This window comes from Elgaria multicarinata, chromosome 15 (assembly GCF_023053635.1).
Source record: "Elgaria multicarinata webbii isolate HBS135686 ecotype San Diego chromosome 15, rElgMul1.1.pri, whole genome shotgun sequence".
NCBI classification, from domain to species: domain Eukaryota; kingdom Metazoa; phylum Chordata; class Lepidosauria; order Squamata; family Anguidae; genus Elgaria; species Elgaria multicarinata.
Window position 1 is genome coordinate 15548522 of NC_086185.1, and position 12956 is coordinate 15561477.

At 50.8% G+C, this 12956-nt stretch overlaps 2 protein-coding genes across 4 annotated transcripts in view; both read left to right on the forward strand.

Moving 5' to 3' along the window:
- Nucleotides 1-12956, forward strand: part of SYTL4 (synaptotagmin like 4) — a 34365-nt gene that overhangs the window by 13676 nt on the left and 7733 nt on the right. For all 3 annotated transcript variants that reach the window (XM_063142017.1, XM_063142018.1, XM_063142019.1), the window contains exons 2-11: nt 426-576; nt 1519-1734; nt 2939-3048; nt 4893-5007; nt 5617-5739; nt 7946-8051; nt 8962-9052; nt 10102-10205; nt 11618-11707; nt 12537-12715. In XM_063142017.1, coding sequence (XP_062998087.1) covers nt 426-576; nt 1519-1734; nt 2939-3048; nt 4893-5007; nt 5617-5739; nt 7946-8051; nt 8962-9052; nt 10102-10205; nt 11618-11707; nt 12537-12715 — 1285 coding nt within the window. The remainder of the gene's footprint in view (nt 1-425; nt 577-1518; nt 1735-2938; nt 3049-4892; nt 5008-5616; nt 5740-7945; nt 8052-8961; nt 9053-10101; nt 10206-11617; nt 11708-12536; nt 12716-12956) is intronic.
- On the forward strand, nt 6731-7129 carry LOC134409318 (small integral membrane protein 7-A-like). The gene has a single exon (XM_063142020.1). It carries the CDS (start codon nt 6770-6772, stop codon nt 6995-6997), a length of 228 nt encoding a protein of 75 aa, XP_062998090.1. The 5' UTR covers nt 6731-6769; the 3' UTR covers nt 6998-7129.

A 12956-nucleotide genomic window follows, 5' to 3' on the forward strand; every position in this document is an offset into this window, starting at 1 on the left:
CTGTTCTGCCTTTTGTTTTTCCTCTGCTAAGTGCCTTTCTAACAGGAGGCATCAATACTAAATTACTTCTACGGGTGAGCATATTATCCCAACATTAAAATCACTCCACTGGCTGCCAATTAGTTTCCGGGCAAAGTACAAAGTGTTGGTCATTACCTTTAAAGCCCTAAATAGTTTGGGTCCAGGTTACCTGCGGGATCGCCTTCTCCCACACAGTCCGCCCCGCACTCTCAGGTCCTCTGGGGAGAACTTACTTCAGTCAGCTAAAACTAGGCTGACATCAGTTTCCAGGAGGACCTTTTCTTCTGTCGCCCCTGGATTGTGGAACGGCCTGCCAGACGAGATTCATAAAATGGGTTATGAACCCGCAGTGTCTCGCTTAGCCCTATTAAAGCTCTTTAATTTTTTCCTCTGGCTTTGAGTAGCTGCACCCTGGGAAGGAGAAGCGGCTTTGCGGCCGGAGGTCACGATGGAGGCTGTTGACCTGTCCTTCCTCTCGGATGCGGAGCGGGATTTGATCCTCCAGGTCCTCCAGCGAGACGAGGAGCTGCGGAAAGCGGAAGAGAGGAGAATTAGGTGAGGATGTGATGTCAGTCTCGTAGGAGGTCAAAAGAGGGAGCCCAAAAGGCAGCCCATCTCACTTTAGATGCAGGGTTAGACGACCTGTTGCCCTCGAGCTGTCTTGGACCCTAACTCTATCATACCCAGCCAGCCTGATCAATGGTCACAGATCATGGGAGTTGTAGTCCAAGAATCCGGAGGGAACCGGGTCCCCTACCCCTGCTTTAGAATGCTGAGTATCTCTTTGTGGGGAGGAAACGGAATGGAATATCTTGGGAAAGAGCATGGCTGGCTGGCTGCTAGAGCACTCTTTTTCAGTATTTCCGTTGGGAAAGAGGACTGAATGGGTTGGGGATGGCCTCCCTAGGGAGCAAGAACGTCTTTATTTCTTGAATCTAGGAAGGGTATTTAATGTTTCCGAGCCCAATTCAAGGTGCTGGTTTTGACCTATAAAGCCTTATACGGCTTGGGACCACAATACCTGACGGAACGCCTCTCCCGACGTGAATATATCCGGTCACTACGTTCAACATCTAAGGTCCTCCTCCGGGTGCCTACTCCGAGAGAGGCTCGGAGTGTGGCAGCGAGGGACAGGGCCTTTTCGGTAGTGGCGCCCAGACTATGGAATGATCTCCCTGATGAGGCTCGCCTGGCACCAACGCTGCTATCTTTCCGGCGCCAGGTTAAGACTTTCCTTTTTGCCCGGGCATATTGCGGCACATCCTAATTACCCACATGTTTAGTTTTTAATTGGTTTTTAATGCTCTATGTGTGTATGTACTGTGTTTTAGAGTTTTAAATTTTGTATTCTAGTTTTTATCTCAATTTTAGAATTTCTGTAAACCGCCCAGAGAGCCCTGGCTATGGGAGCGGTATATAAGTGCAATAAATAAATAAATAATATTTTAAGGCAGGAAAATGTCCTACGATTCCCAGCCTTCTCTCTCTTCCCATCAGGCGCTTGAAGAATGAGCTGCTGGAGATCCGAAGAAAGGGAGCCAAGAGGGGCAGCCAGCGCTACAGCGAGCGGACGTGCGCCCGCTGCCAGCAGAGCCTGGGCCGGGTCAGACCCAAGGCGCACACTTGCCGCGGCTGTAATCACCTGGTGTGCCGGGACTGCCGCGCCTACAGCGCCGACAGCTCCTGGCGCTGCAAAGTCTGCACCAAGGAGGCGTAAGTCTCTGAACCCCCACGGGAAACCTAAAACGTTGACGCGCAGCTTAGAATCGCTGCTCTTTTTGTTTAAAGGAAAGACGTGCAGGTTTCTAGTCCTCAAGGTGTATGCACAACGCCGGTTGGCTTCAGAATTCAGGAGCTGATCAGTAAGGGAATTGTCGTGTCCCTTCCAAGCCCTTGTACTTTCAATGGGAGGCAAATGACGAGGCTTGCTAAGTAATCCACAGAGCTTTTATTAAGCAACAAACTCACTTTAACTTGAATAGAGTCTACCTCTTTGTAGACGCCCTAAGCAATTACTATGCAAACTAAGCAAGACAATTGTCCGTTCAAGAAGAGAGAGAGAGAGAAGTTACTTCTCAAATGCCAGTACTTCAAAGGGCCTGGTGTGGTGGTAGGTTCTGGCGCAATCTCTCCGACTTTCTCACGGCTTCTTTATGCGCTGTGCATTTGAGTTTCCGGCGGATTCTAGCATCAGTTAGTGCTTCAGAATGCTCACCCCCGGAAGCTCCTCAAAGATTTGGCCTTGAGGAGATAAGCTCTGGAGTGGGCTGCTTTCCAGCTGAGGACTCTCCCGTGAGAGCTTTCTCCCCCACTGGTGCGGCCTGGCTGGTGTCTTAACGCTGCATCTTCTGGTTCTGAATCTGATTCTGATTGATTACCTGAAACCCCTTCTCCCGAAACAAGGGCAGTAGGGTGAGACATGAGAGGAATCCTCCTTGCATTCTTTTATGTGGTTAGCAGGGCTAAGTTAGTTTTGCCAAGGCTGGTAAGGGATGTAGCAGGCCAAGCAGGGTGACGTGTTTGCTTTTAAAGAATCAAGCAGGGAAGGGAAGGCCCTGTGTGAATATATACACCCTTGATAAATACCTGGGCTGGGTGGAACTTAGCTCCTACTACCACTAGTATGTGACTGCTTCTGCAAAATCCCCAAGTCGTTAAAAGCTCAAAACATCCATTTTGGAATAAAAGTATACACTTTATACAAATTAATGGGGGCTAGAAACTTAAGTTTTATTTAAAAAAAATGGAATGAGAGCTGCAGTGCTCAAGATGCCAAATTTCCTCCTATGTGACCGAGTCCCTGCTTGCGTGGTCGACCAAGCACACGTGCCACCCTATTGAAAACGGGCATTAAGGGGTTGAATTGTTACCGGGGGTCTCATGCTGCCTTCTCCGCACCCGCTCGCCCTCCCCGCAGGGACCTGAAGAAAGCAACCGGCGACTGGTTCTACGACCAAAGAGTCAATCGTTTCGCTAACAGGCTGGGCAGCGACATCATCCGAATGTCCCTTCGGCGCAAACCGCAGGGTAGGCGTTATTGATCGCTCTTTTTGGGGGGGGGGGAGGAAGGAAGTGAAAAGCCTACAGTCGCTGCAGGAGCTGTGTTTTGGATTTTCAAATTAAAATTTTTTGATGAAAAATAATTACAAATTAGGGGGCTGTGCATGGACCCCCGAAACGCTTTGTGGCCCCATCTGCAACTTTCACATTGGGCCGATCCGACCCTCCCCCGCTCCGCTCCGCGAAGCGAGATCCGGAGGGGCGGATTGACATTTTGCCCCCCCTTCCCTACTTACTTGCCTCTACGGCGGACGGCAGAGGCAGGTAAGTGGGGAAGGCGGGGCAAAATGGGGGCCAAATAAGCCCCCCAGCCCCCTTACCTGGCTCCGCCACCGTCGCCGCACAGACTGCGGCGGTGGAGCCAGGTAACCCCCCTCCCCCCACTTACCTGCCTCTGTCGCGGTCCAGCGCTGGCTTCAACTGACTGCAGTGCTACGTGACGATGGCGCCGGCACCAGGTGACCCCCCTCCCCCCTTCCTTGTGTTCGGAGCTCTGGATGGAGGTGAACCGCTTCGCCTCGATCCACAGATCCCCCAACCTGATCCGGAGCCGCCTTTGGCGGAGGCGGATCGGGTCGGTCCGCTCCGCTCCGGATTCTCTATCTGAATCGGAGTGGAGCACTGCCCTATTACAAATGTTAAGCTTCCCCCCCCCCCCCCCAAATACCTTCTCAGTTGCTGCTGATGTCTTGATCAGCGAACTCAACGTCTGAGACCGTCCTCCGAGTGCCACCTCCGAGGGAGGCTCAGAAAATGGCAACAAGGGAGAGGGCCTTCTCAGTGGTGGCCCCCTGCCTGTGGAATGAGCTCCCCACTGAGGCCCACCAGGCACCGGCCCTGTCAACTTTTTGGCGCCAGGTTAAGGCTGCCCTCTACTCTCAGGCGTTTACTGACGTAGGATGGGGCACTTACGTCAGCTCTGCTGAACAGGGCTATTCTTTAAAAATTGATTACTGAAATTGTTTTTAGCTGTTTAAATGGTTTTAAACTTTGTATTTTTTAAAAAATCTGTTTTTTTCGTTATGTAACGTTATTTTTTTTTAATGAATTGTAAACTGCTCAAAGAGTTTTGGCTATGGGGCGGTATAGAAATGATGATAATGTTTGTTAATAATAACAGCTATCTACAACTTCACTCCTAGGGGGGCGTTTTCCGCTCATCTGAGGTCCCACTCAGATTCCCCAGATGTCTCCACCCCCTTTCCCCAGACCACCAGGGTTTTCTGCAGTTTTCCCCCTTCCCAAATGGTTGAAATGGCTCTCCCAAGGCTAAGGGAATGGCAGCGAGAGCTTTAAACTAAAATATGCTGGGATTTGGGGTATTCGTGACCCTGCCCCCCTGGAATGCAGCCCCTGAGCGCTTCCCCGAAATGGAATCCGACCCTCAAGCTAAAGGCCTTTCTCCCCCCCACCCCGCTCTACATTCTCTGCACTTCCTCTCCCCATTTTTCTCATCTAGATTGACTCGCTTGCTTGAGCGACCGTGGGTCAGTTTGCGCTTTTCGTGCCATTAGGTGCACCCCGGCGTCTTTCCGACGCCCTCTGTATTTCCGTGATTCGGAGACCCGTGCGCTTCCGAGCACCCAGAGAGTGGCATAAAGAAGCGAAGCGAGGGGTTTTTCATGCCCTGCTTGGGCGCTTCCCCAAACATCTGGCCGGGTGCTGTGGTAAGGACGGGAGGGGGCACAGCTGGACAGACCTTGGCTTTGCAGGGCTTAGGTTCTGGACTTCGTCTGTGCCTTTGCATGGTTCAATGCGTGCAGGCAGCGTGGACCGTGACAGGTTTATTTCTCCTCCCTTCCTTTTTTCAGCTAACAAAAGGGAGACAGCAGGGCAAGCCCTTCTTCAGAAGGCACAGCTCAGCGATCCCAAAGGCTGCCCCAAAGCAGCGCAAAGGAGTCCTCAGCAACAGCGCAAGGAATCCAGGTGACTCTGGGGCGGCTGGGCTGCCACCACGGGTAGGCATGGTCGTGCAGTGGTCAAGGGCCCGCATTCCAGTAGGGGCCCACTGACAAGACCTTTCTGCGCTTGCTCCTCCTCTTCGCCACCGCAATCTGCTTGTCCACCTGCCGCTTGCTCTGGCCCAAACAGCATCGCCATCTAGTGGCGGAACTATTGTGCAACACCAAGTTCACACACTGGGAGATCTCGCTTTCCCCAGATATTACTGCATTATCTGTGGTTCATTTAAAAGCGGGATTTCTGGGGGATAGCGCAGGAGAAGGAGGACCAGGAGATGCCACGGCCTCCTTGCTCCCTGGCTTTGTGTCTGTCAAGCAAGCAAGCAAGTGGGAGCTTCCACATGTTGGATAGCTTCTTTAGAGTTCTGACTGAAACACGGAGCGGATTCACTGCCCCACTGATGTTGGAGCCACCAGCCTCCACTGGGTTGATCACACTGCTTGTCCCTGACCATTCAACTGGAGTTGCCGTGGGATTGAGCCTGGGTCCTTTTGCATTCAAGGCATGTGCTCTTTCTGCTGAGCTGAGAACCCTTGTCCTCCTCGCTCATCTGACTGGCCTCTTTCCTTCCAGCTTGATCCCGGAGCCCTCGGAGCCACGGGATGCGAAGAGCGACACGGAATCCACCGAGAACATGAGCCTGGATGGCTCCCGTCCTGCCGTCTCTGCTCCCGGTCCCCCAGCTGCTGGTCCCAGGTTAGAAAGACTGGCTCTGATTCCAATGGAAAAAATCCTGTTCCCTTACCCAGGCTTTCTGCTTCCACTTTCTTTCTGGGATTGCAATCGACTCAATTACATGGGTGGCCATGTGGTTTGTATTGAATACTTCCTCTCTCTGCGTGCTCCATTCACTTCCATGAGACACCGCCATCTAGTGGCGGAATTATTCCACAACGCCGAGTTTACACACTGGGAGATCTCGCTTTTCCCGGATATTACCACATTATCTGTGGTTCTTTTAAAAGCGTAGTTTCCAGAGGATAGTGCAGGAAGCAACCTGGTCATTGACAGCATCCTGTAATGGACCTACAAATGTCCGTTAGTGACCAACCACAAGCTTGCAACAAATCCCTCGTTTAGAGGAGCCCATTGTCAGTGCTCCACCTTTTAATTCTAAGGGTGGGCAGGGAGTTGATCTCCAGATATTTTGGACTTCGACTCCCAGCATTCCTGACCGTGGGCCATGTTGGCAAGGACTTCTGGGAGTTGAAGTCCCAAATGATCTACCTCCTTCCCACCCCAGTTCTGCTTTAGAACGCCGGGGGTTGGAGCGGCCTTGGAGTGACAGCGCTTAAGTTCTAGGCTGTTAAGTCCGTTGAGGGAAGGAAGTTTGGTTCGAGGGAGCGAACGGGTGAGAGGACCGAGGGCCTTTAGGAACATGATTCTTCCCCATCCCATGCCTAACGTGTATGCTGTATGTCTGGAGGGAGAAGTGGTCCTGTGCCCCCAGGCCTGACGTACCTCTCATATCTGAAACAAAGAGCCTAGCACTGTATCACTTAGGCTAAATGTGGCGAATCAAAGGTCGATTGATGTTCCCAGTCTGGGTCCCTTTCCCTTCCCTCCTTTTCTCTCCAACCTCTGGTCATTTGGTATTTCTCATCTTTTCCACACAGTTTCCCCCTATTCTAAAAGTTTGAAATTCCTCTCCTGCGGCTTCCTGCAAGCTTTAAGCTGCTGGCCAGGGTGGCATTTCCGCTTTTGCCAGGAGACCGGAAGTAGCAGGATGTTGGGGGATTTGCTGCTTTTTGGGACGCTGTTGGTCAATGCAGGGGCGGTGTTCAACTTCAGGCTGAAGAAGAAGGAGAGTCAGGGCTTTGGTGAAGACGTGAGAGAACCGACAACAGGTGATAATATCAGGGAATTTCTGTTGAGCCTGAGGTACTTCCGGATCTTCATTGCCCTCTGGAATATCTTCATGATGTTCTGCATGATTGCGCTATTTGGATCTTAAACGTCTTTGGACTGAGGTGGCAACTCCATTCAGCGGGAAATATGACTTTATTATGAAGTAAAATATATTGGCTGTGTTTTTAGTACATTGAACTCTGGCCTATTCTTTCTTCTGGGAGTATTAAAGGAACATTTCATCCTAGCCCTCCTTTAGCAGGTGGCTTTGGGTCTTTGTTTTTTAAAATAAAAATCTAAAAAAAGCTGCTGGCCTCAGCTCTTTGGCCACAGGGTCATGTCAGCTGCCTTGCAAGAGGGGAAAAAAAAGGTCAGGATATAAATGTAATCATATCAATAGCAGCAACAACTTATGAAGTCCGCAGCCATAGAACCTGATGGCCGCTGGCTTAGATGGCTATGAAAGGAGGCTAGGCAAAGACATGGAGGAGGCTGGGTTGGTGAACCACTACTCAACTTGCTAGCTAAATGGAGGAAGCTCTGGTGTTCGTTTTGCAGTGTCCAGACCCTGGGTGGGCAAACTTCCATGGCCCCATTTGGCAATTCGCTGTCACAAAATGGCTGCCACGGACATGTCACAAAGGACATGTAACCTAGACCATATGTCTTGTGGTTATTATTATTATTATTTTACCACCTGCAATTCGCTGCTGTGTTTAATGTCATATTTTTATCATGCAGTTTATGTCTATTTCAGTTTTTAACATAAGCTGCCCTGGGATCCCAGTTGCATTGGAGGTGAGGGAGACGAAGGCAGAAAAGGAACAAATAAAAAGTGAAGCCTTGTGTCAGAGGCACGATGTCACTGGAAGCCAGTTTCTGGGATTTATTAGCGGGGGCCCTGCACTGCTGTTTGATGTCATGCTCTGTTTGTAGTGCTGTTTGATGTCAATCTCTGCCTGCGGGCTTTCTGGAAACCTCTGGTCCCTCTGGGGAAGTAGAATGCTGGACTTACATGGACTCTTCTGACAATCTCATTTTGTCTTTGTTGCAGCCCTCGCCAAGAGAGGACGAAAGCTCTTGACCCATCAGGGTCCAACGCGTCCAGCCTGACTCTTCCAGTCCGCTTCAGAGAGACTCCCTTCTCCTATTCAGACACTGTAGGTTTCCACTTCTGCTTCTCTCATGAGCTGCCCAAACAGCACACTTGCTTGGACGCTGTAGTGCTCCTCTGGGAGTGTGTGGATGCCCTGGGACAGTCAGGAATCTTTTTTGTTTCCAGGATATCCCAACTCTCAGCATGGGTGCCCTGGGAAAGGCAGGATATTTTTTCCCCAGGACACCCCAACTCAGCATGGGTACCCTGGGAAAGGCAAGCTTCTTCCCCCAGCCCTAGAACACCTGAACTTTCAGGATAGGTGCCCTGGGAAAGGCAGACATCTTTTTTGTTTCCAGGACACTCCGACTCTCAGCATGAGTGCACCGGGAAAAGCAGGATATTTTTCCCCAGGACACCCCAACTGTCAGCATGGGTGCCCTGGGAAAGGCAGGGTTCTCCCCCGCCCCCCAAGAACACCTGAATTCTCAGGATAGGTGCCCTGGGAAATCTCTTTTTTCTCAGGACATCCCAACCCTCAGCAGGTGTGCCCTGGTAGAACCCGGAATCTCACCCCCCCCCAACACCCCAGCTTTCAGGATAAGTCCCTGGGGAAAGGCACGAATCTTCCCCCACCCAGGACATCCCAAATCTTAGCATGGGTACCCTGGGAAAGGCAGGAATCTCTTCTCCCAGGGCACTCCACTCTCAGCATGGGTGTGCACAGCTTCTGTCGCCTATAATGATCGGCAGCGTGTAGGATAAGGGAGAGCATCTACCTTCCTGCGCATTTGAACTTGCCAGTCTTGAACGTACCCAAATAGCACTTGGTGCTTCCTCCGTGTGGAGCTGCCGACATGTGCCTCTAGGAACCGGCTTCGCTCACTATTTCAGCCCACAGTCTGGTGTGTGGAAAGGCAGGGAGGGGTTCTCTTCATGCTCCTGATCTGTGAAATGGGCTCCTTCTTTCCTAGGAAGCTCGTTTCGGGAGCCACGGTGTAGCTTCAGCTGAAGACAACGACACCTTGTTCAAGAAGAATCCCAGGAGAATTCAGAGGCCTTCAGGCAAGAGACCTTCAAAAAATAATAATGTGTTGCTATATGTACTATGACGGCCGGTGTGGTGTTTAGAGATTTGGGTTCAAATCCTGACTAAGCCATGAATTTTACTTGATGGCCCTGGGCAGGCCACTCCCTCTCACCGTTGTCCTATCTCACAGGGCTGTTGTGAGGATAAAGCAGGTGGTGCGGTGGGACTGTTTAAGCCACAGTGGGCTCTTTAGGGGGAGGGCGCCGTAAAAATAAATACTTTGGGTTGGCTCACAGTTCCATCGGCTTCCTGGCTAGCAGCAGCTGTTTTAATGTCTTGGACCCCAGCCCTTCTAACATAAGATCCTTTAAGACAGGGGTGGGCAACTGTGCAAGGGGCCACTCCCCCCTCCCCTCGGATCGCCCACCACAGGGTGCTGCACAGTCCATAGAGTGGCCCCCACAAAAGTAAAAAAGAGAAGAAAAGAAAAAACCCACCAAATTGCTGGTTTGCCAACAAACTCAATTTGGCCTTTGGGCACCTCTTAGTTTAACCTGATGACATGGGCAGCTCAGCCTGGAAAGAACCTGGCGGGGGTTGGGCTGGGATTTCCTTCCTTGGAGGTCTCCTTGAGAGGAAGTGCGGACAAGCCCCTGTTTTGGGTGCCTTTGGGGAAACAGATTATTATTATTATTATTATTATTATTATTATTATTATTATTATTTATATAGCACCATCAGTGTACATGGTGCTGTGCAGAGTAAAACAATAAGATAGCAAAACCCTGCCGCATAGGCTTACATTCTAATAGCATCATAATAAAACAATAAGAAGGGGAAGAGAATGCACCAAACAGGCACAGGGTAGAGTAAAACTAACGGTATAAAAGTCAGATCAAAATCAAGTTCTAAAAGCTTTAGAAAAAAGAAAAGTTTTTAGCTGAGCTTTAAAGGATCCCACAGGGGTACAGGATAATCCTGTTAGAGGAGAAAGGGTTGGATTTGAACGGTGGCAGGATTCCCTCCCCGCTTTGTGTTACCAAAGTGAGAGGCTCTGATGAATCTCCTATCCTATCTGTCGCAGAGTACACCAAATCAGTGATCGACCTGCGGCCGGAGGAGCCCGTCGGCGGAAGCGGACCTCTGGGCGATAGAAGCAAGTCCGTTCCGGGCCTCAATGTTGAAATGGTGAGCCTCCAACAGAGAAGGGATATCCAGAGTCACTGGGCAGATACTGAGAAGAGCTGTCTACGGACTCGGATATTCCAACTCGGCTTGCGGAGGGTATTGAGGAAGTTCACAAAGTCCATCGAAGATGGGGTGGTCATGTTGTAGGCCCGTGGGGTCACGGTCTGGCTCCCTTGGGGTTCCTAAGGTGACCCTACCCCATTTCCCCAGCCCAGCCCCCAATCATTTGGTGACTTCCTGGCTTTTGCACAGTTTTCCCCTATTCTAAAAGGATGAAACGCTTCTCCTAAGGATTCCTTACTGGCAGCGAGAGCTTTAAGGCAAGATAACACTGGCATTTTGGGGCCCGCCTCTTTTTCCTTCAGCCCCGCCCACCGCTGGGATGCACCCGCCCAGAGCTTCTCTGAGACTGAATTTGTCCCCTGGGATGAAAGCGATTCGACGCTCCTGACCTGACTGGCCGTGATGAGACATATGGGGGAAGTGGTCCCTTAAGGGCAGTTGGCCCAACCCTAGATGCGTCCTTGGCCAGCCTGGGGGGCTGAAATTGCAAGGGCCCCAGGCTCTGCTGTGGATATCTTGGTGAAAGAGCCTCCACCTGGGCTTTTGGAGGAGGGACACGGAGGCAGCTTAGCAGCACTTTACCTGGGGTGGCATCCCCTGTGTTCCAGGGAACGTGTCGGTGGAGTGCCCTTGGATGTCCACTGGCCACCTGGGGCACAGATGCCTAGTACATGCAGTGGCAGAACTAGCAAGGACATGCAGCAGCAGAACTAGCAAGGAAAATGGAATTCTGGCCAGCGGAAGACACAAGGGGTGGTGGTGGTGGTGAGAGGGTCAGATTTTAAGTTGCCCAGGGCAAGTTGAGCTGAAGCCATTTAGGACGTTATAGAGGTCTCTTCATATGAAAGACTATATTCTCCCTTATGAGCCTGCCCGTGCTTTGAGATCTTCTGGAGAAGCCCTTCTTTCAGTCCCACCATCTTCACAGGCGCGCTTGGTGGGAACATGGGAGAGGGCCTTCTCGGTGGCTGCTCCGGTGCTCTGGAACTCTCTTCCTGGGGAAGTTAGACTGGCTCCCTCATTGATGGGCTTTCGGAAGGAGGCAAAAACGTCTTTGTACTGGCAGGCCTTTAGTGAATAATCTGGGCCTCCGTCTATGTTAAGGACTTGTAAAATTGTCATGTATTTTAAATGTTTTATATGTGTGTGTGTGTGTGTGTGTGTGTGTGTGTGTATATATATATATATATATTTGTATATTTCTTTTCATAGGTTTTAAAATGTCTGTGTTTTAAATTTTGTAAGGCCACCTTAAGGTCCAGTATTGGGCAAAAGGCGGGATACAAATAAATATAATAATAATAATAATAATAATAATGATGTGCATTTGTGTTTCTTGCCACCCCCAGGAGGAGGAAGAAGAGGAGGACATAGACAACCTGGTAGAGATTCACCGGAGAAGAGCAGCCAGAGGCAGCATGCGCAGCGGGGCGTCCTCGGTGGGTCCTCTTTGGATGTAGAGAAAATGGAGTTTGGTGGATGGAGCACAGGATAGGTGATCTTGGGCAGAGATGGGCAGAAAGCAGGACTCTGGATGTCTTGGACTTCAACTCCAGCATTCCTGACCATTGGCCATGCTGGCAGAGGCTTCTGGGAGTTGAAGTCCCCAAAAATCTGGAGACCGACCTTCGGTCCACCCCTGATCTAGGGCAGGAATGGGCAGACTTTAAACTTGTGGGGTTTACTGTGGGATTTTTTTTACCAGAACCCTGAGGTCCACCAGCTGGAGCCAGGAGCAAAATAGCAGCTCAGCCACGTGAACTTAAGGCTAAGAATTAAGGAACAGGGTGCCTCTGAGCACATGCAGAGCCCAGGAATTTGTGACCAGTACCAAAAAGGAGCTTGCAGGTCTTTTGACACACAAATCCGTGCCTGGTTTCACTCCTAAACCTACCCACCCCAAACGGGGAATGCTTTTTCTTATTGTTAGACAATTTGGAGACCAAAACTCTTTCGGGTTTACTGCAAATTACCCAGAGATCTATGGGGACCTGGGGTTTTTTGGTGGTGGTGGGGAAGGGACCTGCTTTTAGCTTTGCTGCTGCCTGAAACAACAACTGTTGTCCCTATCTGAGGAGGGTGGAATGCGAAGTGATGGATTTAATTGCCAGGTTAAACCTCTTGGGAAAACCTTTCCTGAGTGTAACAGCTGATTTACACCTATAGCAGAATCGCATGGTGACCTGGGTGGAAATTCAGCCTGGAAGGTGAATTATCCCCCAAGGGATGACAATTGACGCATTCTTCCTTTCTCCCTGCCCCCCGCAGAGCACTTTGGGAAGCATGGTTAGTATCTACAGCGAAGCGGGTGACTTCGGCAACGTCTGCGTGACGGGGGAAATTGCCTTCTCCTTGAGCTATGAGCGGAAGACGCAGACCCTGTTCATCCACGTGAAAGAGTGCCGCCACTTGGCGTTTGCCGACGAGGCCAAGAAGCGCTCCAACCCGTGAGTGCCCCTCAGGCAGTGTGGCCTTGTGCAGGGGACGGGCAACCTTTTCGGGGTGAAGAGGACTCATTCCCATGTGGGGAACTCTTGGCGAGGCCGTGTGGTGGTGGGCCCAGGACCAAAGCAAGCAGAGGGCAAGGAAATCCCGCCTCTTTCTATCTCTTCCTTCCTTCCTTCATCTGTGGGCTCATCTACACCAAGCAGGATATTCCACTATGGAAGCGGTATATAAAAGGCAGGA